We start from the raw sequence: 8,147 nt of genomic DNA, 5'->3' as shown, positions 1-8,147 counted from the left end.
GAAAAAAGTTTCATACAAAAGTTGTTGGACAAGGAGGGGGACGTATGACCATATCCTTGAATTTGACCTTGACTTTGACCTTAGGGGTTATTTGAAGGTCAAATAATATTTTTTAAATGGAATTGCCTATTTTAGACCCCGGATTTGGAAAGAGCGGGAAATTTTAGAATAGGATATGGTATGATCGATAAGATCAAATGTCATGTTTTGAGGTCATTTCAAAGTCAAAAGGAACTTGTACGTGTATTCATGCGAAAATCGTATCTGTATACGGGGATTTCTAAATTATCTTCTACACTTAGCATTACCCAGAGACAACGACGTGGACGTGGTAGAATTCTGCCTCTTTCGGGGTGCTTGTTTAGAGTGAGTCCCCTTGCCTCTCACTATGCATACTTTGCTATTGTTAATCTAGCTATTCAAAAGGTTTTCGAAAGTTGCACCGTTAGCATTTATGCAATAATTGAGCCTTCTTTGGAAATGGGCCACTGTGCTGAGCAAGACATTTCGTGGAATCGCTTCACAAGCTCGTCTTATGCGATTTTCCATATCTTCTCTTGTTGTTGGTTCTTCTTTGAAAACAACTTCTTTCAAATAGCCCCAGAGATAAAAATCGAGTGACGTCAAATCAGGAGAACGAAGAGGTCATGCAATCGGACCCTCTCGACCAATCCATCGGTTCGGGTACCTTTCATCTAAAAACCTCCTGACTATACGTGCAAAGTGCGGTGGTGCACCATCCTGTTGGAAGAACATCCTTCGCCTGGTTTCCAAGTCTACGTTCTCCAACAAATGAGGCAATTGGTCTGTGAGCAAATCGAGGTACGTATTTGCATTCACAGTACGTTCGAAAAAGAATGGACCGACCAAGTATCCATTAACAATCCCGCACCAGACATTGAGGCTCCAGCGGTGTTGATTGTCAATCGCTCTATGCCAGTGCGGATTGGTATCGGACCAATAATGGCAATTATGACGGTTCAACTCCCCTGTGTTCTTGAACGTCGCTTCATCGGAAAACATCACAAATCTAAAAAAATTAGGGTCCCGATCGATCTGCTGTAAGGCCCACCGGCAGAACTCGAGGCGTCGATCAAAATCAGCAGGTAATAATGTTTGGGTCAAAGTGATATGATAAGCATGGTACTTCCGAGCCTTCAAAATCCGCAAGATTGTGGACTTCGGTATTCCTGTGGATACCTCCAGTCTACGGCTCGAAATATGAGGATCGAGATAGACCGATGCCAAAATAGTCAGCACTCGAACGTCATTCTCGTCATATTCGTGATGACGACGTTGACGTGTCATTTGCCCAGTACGTGCCCTCGTGGTCAAATTTCTGATCGTCACGTTACACGGATGTCGTCTCCTCGGAAAGCGCTGAGCGTAAAGTGCTGCGGCATTCACATGTGGCCGGTAGGAGCACGCAGAGAGAGACAATATGTCCACGTCGCTTCCGAGTAATGCTCACATTTTTCACTCGTAAGGAATTATTCGCTGAGAATACAAAATAGTGTTATCATTGTTATTATTATCATTATCCGCCCAAAAACAATATTGATAATAATAATTATAACAATAATTATTATAAAGCTAGTATAATAAATATTGTTCATTGAGATAAAACTCAATTATTATCATACAGCTTGTCTCTTAATATTAATAAGCAGAGATCTGGTGTGATTAAAATGGGAGATTATACACTCAATGAGATCGTTGATATGATTTATATTTTAGGGGAATGTCTAGGTGTCTTTGAATGTACTGGGCAAATGACACGTCAACGTCGTCATCACGAATATGACGAGAATGACGTACGAGTGCTATTTTGGCATCGGTCTATCTCGATCCTCATATTTCGAGCCGTAGACTGGAGGTATCCACAGGAATACCGAAGTCCACAATCTTGCGGATTTTGAAGGCTCGGAAGTACCATGCTTATCATATCACTTTGACCCAAACATTATTACCTGCTGATTTTGATCGACGCCTCGAGTTCTGCCGGTGGGCCTTACAGCAGATCGATCGGGACCCTAATTTTTTTAGATTTGTGATGTTTTCCGATGAAGCGACGTTCAAGAACACAGGGGAGTTGAACCGTCATAATTGCCATTATTGGTCCGATACCAATCCGCACTGGCATAGAGCGATTGACAATCAACACCGCTGGAGCCTCAATGTCTGGTGCGGGATTGTTAATGGATACTTGGTCGGTCCATTCTTTTTCGAACGTACTGTGAATGCAAATACGTACCTCGATTTGCTCACAGACCAATTGCCTCATTTGTTGGAGAACGTAGACTTGGAAACCAGGCGAAGGATGTTCTTCCAACAGGATGGTGCACCACCGCACTTTGCACGTATAGTCAGGAGGTTTTTAGATGAAAGGTACCCGAACCGATGGATTGGTCGAGAGGGTCCGATTGCATGGCCTCTTCGTTCTCCTGATTTGACGTCACTCGATTTTTATCTCTGGGGCTATTTGAAAGAAGTTGTTTTCAAAGAAGAACCAACAACAAGAGAAGATATGGAAAATCGCATAAGACGAGCTTGTGAAGCGATTCCACGAAATGTCTTGCTCAGCACAGTGGCCCATTTCCAAAGAAGGCTCAATTATTGCATAAATGCTAACGGTGCAACTTTCGAAAACCTTTTGAATAGCTAGATTAACAATAGCAAAGTATGCATGGTGAGAAGCAAGGGGACTCACTCTAAACAAGCACCCCGAAAGAGGCAGAATTCTACCACGTCCACGTCGTTGTCTCTGGGTAATGCTAAGTGTAGAAGATAATTTAGAAATCCCCGTATACAGATACGATTTTCGCATGAATACACGTACAAGTTCCTTTTGACTTTGAAATGACCTCAAAACATGACATTTGATCTTATCGATCATACCATATCCTATTCTAAAATTTCCCGCTCTTTCCAAATCCGGGGTCTAAAATAGGCAATTCTATTTAAAAAATGTTATTTGACCTTCAAATAATCCCTAAGGTCAAAGTCAAGGTCAAATTCAAGGATATGGTCATACGTCCCCCTCCTTGTCCAACAACTTTTGTATAAAACTTTTTTCATTATTTCGCTCACCGGTCGAGTTATTCTCCATTAAATGTTAAAATGGTCCACCCTGTATATTTACACCTTAACAATGTAATTTCCCAAACTTAATTTCTGTATTTTTCTTTGGTATGGTAATTTGAAAAACATTGACCAAGATGCATTCTTGGTTTTCCTGGATATGTATCACAGTAGTAAGTGGTCTCGTGTCTTCCACTTGGTTTGTTTCGAATGGAACAAACTTTACAATCACTTTTTGTACCACAAAGCATTACGTGAAGTTTTCCATTGAGCCGAATCTCATCCGAGTTGGAGGTCGATGTTGAAGGTCGTCGCTCCTGTCGAAAATCACCTTTCAATTGCTTCACTAAGATTTTCCGGAATTGTAAGTGGTTAAGTGGCCGCTCGTTTCTCTGCTTTTTGACTAATTTGTAGAGAATATAGGAATTGATTAATGAAATTTCTAATCCCCAAAAAAATAATTTACGCCACCACTTCAATGATTTACGCATAAAGCAGTAGGTCGAGGCATACTGATCCGCCAAGTCAACGCCGCCCATGAATTTTATATAATTTACGACAACATCGGGCTTTCTAACAACAGTTTGAACACCATGGCGGAGTGTTCGTTCTACGTTACTCATCGCCGCATTATGAAAATTTGTGAATAACGTAACAATTCGCTTATCTTTACACGCTACAACAAAATTATCAAGTTTGCGGTAAGCTACCATCGATTTTTCTTTTGGAAGTTGTTTTTTTCTAATTGCATCTGGTAACTATCTGTTTTCTATTGGGCATGATTGTCCCAGTCAAATGACACTTCAATTTCCGTAATTCGATCGCCAAGATGTAGCTGGTGTAATACCGGTCGGTAAACATGTGATGTCCCTGCGCACCAGGAACTCTATTCAACAGCATTGCATATAAATGCAACGGAATTCTTGTTGATACTGGTAGGTCCGATCTGATCAATGTTTATGTTGTAAGGCTGCCATAGTAGGGTAGAATTCCGCAAACATATCCTGTACCGGAATCTGCCAATGTATATATTCGGATGCCCCATTTAATCGGCTTTTTTGGGTTGTACGTAATAAATGAAACCCGTCCTTTGAATTTGACGACAGATTCATCAACACAAATTTCTTTGTCCGGTGTGAAATGGTTCAAAAGTCTGGAGTTTATGTAGTCAAGGTAGCCAGTTATCAGTTGCAAACGTGTTCTGGTGTTGCTACCTGACGCTGAAACTATCTCTGTATGTAGCATCCAAAAAATTTGGGTAAACCGCTCTCTCGAGAATGTATTCGGGAAAAATAGAATATGACTTGTAGAGTCTTTTGCCCAATATTCCTTTAGATTGGCCGCTGTTATTGTCCCCATATTCACTATAACTGCGATAAATGCCAAAAATTCTGACATTATACCACGTGTGCCAAATTGATCGCGAGGATAACGCTGTTTCCTCTAACTTTCTTGCAGCATAGCGGTTTGTGTCTGCTACTACCTGGTCCACTAGCTCGTCGGTAAAAAATAACTTGAAAAAATCAAGAGGCTCTACAACACTCGAGGGTACCTGTGGCCCTGCAGGTCTTTCGCTAGGAATGAAATTTATCCTGGGTGGTATTTCTGTAGACTCGTCACAAGGTGTCCATTCCGATTGATCAAAGGTGTGTAAGGCATCACTGTCATCTTCAGATTCGCTGTCTATTACCCTTATTTTTCGTCTCCTTACACCCATGATCACATCATCATCTTCATCACTGCTTTCATGTTCTTCATCATTAGCCTCTCGATCAATGCCATCGATTTCGTCCCGGAGTATTTCGAAACAAAATTCATCTTCGCTAGAACTGATTTCGCTCCTAATATCCATTTTTGTCGGGGTCGAAATCACTTTATACAAATTTTCCTGATGCTTCTGCCACGATCGTCGAGTCTCAACTGACTTCGGAGACATTTTCAAAGCCACAGTCTTAGAAGAACCTTTTACCAATTTTATCTTATCTCCGTTAAGATGTGTCATTTGATACTTCATACAAAAGAGTATAAACAGCTAAGGAACCTTTCCAAGAACCAATGCTGCGTTCCTATCGTTTGGAGCTAACGTAATCTAATATAAACACCGATTGGCGCCTTTCACTCGCCATCCGACCTGTCGCGCGAAACGCCGTGGCGACTGAGAGTCGCCTTCCGACCGCAAAGGGCTAAACCTCCTCGCCCATCGGATGAGTACCGAGTGTCCTATACCGATGGGACCACGAAAATCTGTACCGGTTTAAATTTAGTTACTATACCAATAAAGGAAACTAAACGATCCTTGACAGATTTATTAGTGGATACCGGATCTGCTATTACGTTACTTAAATTATGAAATTTAAAAGGGGAAACCTTAATTCACGATAAGAAAATCACTGTTTCGGGAGTAACCGGGCATAAAACGGATACTTTAGGCGTAATTATAGCTACTATATTGTTATCCGACCAAGAAATAAAACATTCAATCCACATAGTCCCTGACGACTTTCCTATCAATTATGATGGCATCATAGGCGCAGACTTATTGCAGAAATACGGAGCCACCTACGATTATAATATAAGGCAGTTACACATTCGTAATGCCATTTTTACACTATATCCGTGTAATAAGATTATTTTACCACCACGGAGTGAAACAATTATACAAGCTTACACTAGCCATAATATCACAGGAATAGTACAGGCTCGAGAAGCGTTACCAGGCGTATTTATTGGAAACTGCTTAGTAAAACCACATGAAAATACCTGTCCTATCAGTGTCATCAACTTAACCGAAAAAGCAATGGAGATTCCGACACCGTGCGTAACCATAGAAAAAATAGAAGCATCCGATGTTACTACAAATCCTGAAAGTCGGCAACATAAGTCACGTGGGATATTACAACCGCGCGCGGAAAGAATAAAGAAATTACTACGTTTAATACATCTGAACCCCAAAGAACAAAGGACTATAGAATATATCTGTGAAGAGTTTCGCGATATTTTCCACTTAGAAGGAGAATCTCTGACCTGCACGGACCGAGTGGAACATGAAATAACTACACGTATTGATACTGCACCTGTTAACGTTCGACCTTACCGATTACCTGAAAAACACAAACTAGAGGTAAATCGACAAATAAAAGAAATGCATAATGGTATTATACGTCCAAGTAACAGTCAATGGAATGCACCCTTATTAGTGCCGAAGAAAAGTGGTGCTACCGCAGAACAGAAATTGCGAGTGATTACTCGCGATCTACGATTGTAGACTTCCGAAAACTGAACAACCTTACTATTGGAGATTCCTTTCCTCTACCTAATATAACGGATATATTGGATCAACTAGTCAACTCCAAATATTTTACGACATTGAACCTCGCATCGGGATATCATCAAATCCCCATGGCTGAGCAAGACAAGGGTAAGACAGCTTTCTCCACACTCCACACTCCACACACCTTACGGGCATTATGAATTTACTCGAATGCCCTTCGGCTTGAAAAACGCACCCGCTACATTTCAGCGGCTAATGAATTGCGTCTTATATGGAATTCAAGGACTTCGGTGCTTAGTATATTTAGACGATATATTTATATACGGAGCCAGCTTACAAGAGCACAATCAGAAGCTCAAGGAAGTAATGCAAACCTTAAGAGATTGCCACCTCAAACTACAATCCGAAAAATGCGAATTTCTCCGAAAAGAAGTAATATATCTAGGGCACATCATTATTAATGAAGGGATTAAGCCAGATCCTTCAAAATTGGAAGCCGTGCATAATTTTCCTACTCCTATGAATGCATAATTTTCCTACTCCTATAAGAATAAAAGATGTTCAATCATTCATCGGGTTAGCAGAATATTACCGTAAATTCATTGAAAACTTCTCGAATATAGCAAAAACTCTCACGAAACTAGTGAGAAAAGGTGAAAAATTTATATGGACCACAGCGCAACAAAACGCTCTTGACACTTTAAAAGAAAAGCTTACAACAGCGCCCGTCCTTAAATATCCTAATTTTAGCCAGGAATTTATTGTCACTACCGATGCTTCCGATCATGCTACAGAAGCGATATTGTCGCAAGGACCAATAGGGCGAGATCGTCCTATCTCATACGCCAGTCGAGTACTATATCGGGCGGAGCAGAACTATAATACTACCGAAAAGGAACTTTTAGCAATCGTGTGGGCTGTTAAACATTTCCGACCTTATTTATATGGGACCAAATTTAAGATAGTTACCGACCATAAACCCTTGACATGGCTATTCAATGTTACCGATCCTGGATCAAGATTAATACGATGGAAACTAAAACTAGAAGAATATAATTACGAAATCATCCATGAGCCAGGTAAAGCAAATTTGAATGCTGATGCTTTAAGCAGAAACGTCGCCCCACCTATCCTCAAAGTAAGTACCGAAAGTAAAGAAGACACTATCCAAACCGAAGAAAAGGAAGAGCCTGGTGCTGCACGAACCTATAGTAAAGAAGAAAAAAGGCAATTATTATATGAATACCACGATGCCCCTTTAGGAGAACATCAAGGTTTACAATGCACATTGAATAGGCTTCGACTAAATCATAACTGGGAAAACATCACAACGGATATAAAAAATTACATTAATCAATGCATCTATTGCCAGAAGAGTAAATTAGCGCCTCGCATTAAGTTACTTTTAGTGCTCACTGATACTCCTGATAAGCCATTTGAGAAATGCGCTCTAGACATTGTAGGACCTTTAACGGTAATTAATAATGGACATAAATATTTACTAACTTTCCAAGACAATCTAACAAAATTCAGTAAAGCAATCCCAACTCCGAATCAAGAAGCATCTATTGGGTGAGTGCAAAAGTTCGTGCGGAGTTTCAATAGATGGAGTTATAAGCGTCGTAAAGTGTTGTCATTAATACTTCCATCTACATATTATATAACATTGAAAAGGTGACGTCTTCAGCTGTTATTAAAAAAAAAATCATTTGTTTTCATACAAACTGCTTCGAGAAATATCACTTTAAAAATGAGTATCGATAAGGTGCATTTACGGCATGTTATGCCGTAGATG

General features: G+C 40.3%; 1 protein-coding gene across 1 annotated transcript; it reads left to right on the top strand.

The window, feature by feature from the left end:
- Positions 1–5,878: 5,878 nt before the first annotated feature.
- Positions 5,879–7,644, top strand: LOC112589074 (uncharacterized). Its single transcript, XM_025300982.1, has 4 exons — positions 5,879–6,233; positions 6,347–6,499; positions 6,976–7,490; positions 7,615–7,644. The coding sequence occupies exons 1-4, from the start codon at positions 5,879–5,881 to the stop codon at positions 7,642–7,644; spliced, it is 1,053 nt and encodes a 350-aa protein (XP_025156767.1).
- The last annotated feature ends 503 nt before the right edge of the window (positions 7,645–8,147 follow it).

This window comes from Harpegnathos saltator, unplaced genomic scaffold (assembly GCF_003227715.2).
Source record: "Harpegnathos saltator strain DR-91 unplaced genomic scaffold, Hsal_v8.6 scaffold395, whole genome shotgun sequence".
NCBI lineage: Eukaryota > Metazoa > Arthropoda > Insecta > Hymenoptera > Formicidae > Harpegnathos > Harpegnathos saltator.
Note: the sequence above shows the minus strand (reverse complement) of the source record. Positions and strands in the feature narration are given on the sequence as shown.

Bases quoted from the DNA above. Each gene is read 5' to 3' on its own strand.
- LOC112589074 (XM_025300982.1), top strand. From the start codon at position 5,879: ATGGAGATTCCGACACCGTGCGTAACCATAGAAAAAATAGAAGCATCC. The intron at 6,234-6,346 runs GTATTATACGTC...CTACGATTGTAG, and splicing joins AATAAAAGAAATGCATAATG to ACTTCCGAAAACTGAACAAC. The intron at 7,491-7,614 runs GTAAGTACCGAA...ATGCCCCTTTAG, and splicing joins TCGCCCCACCTATCCTCAAA to GAGAACATCAAGGTTTACAA.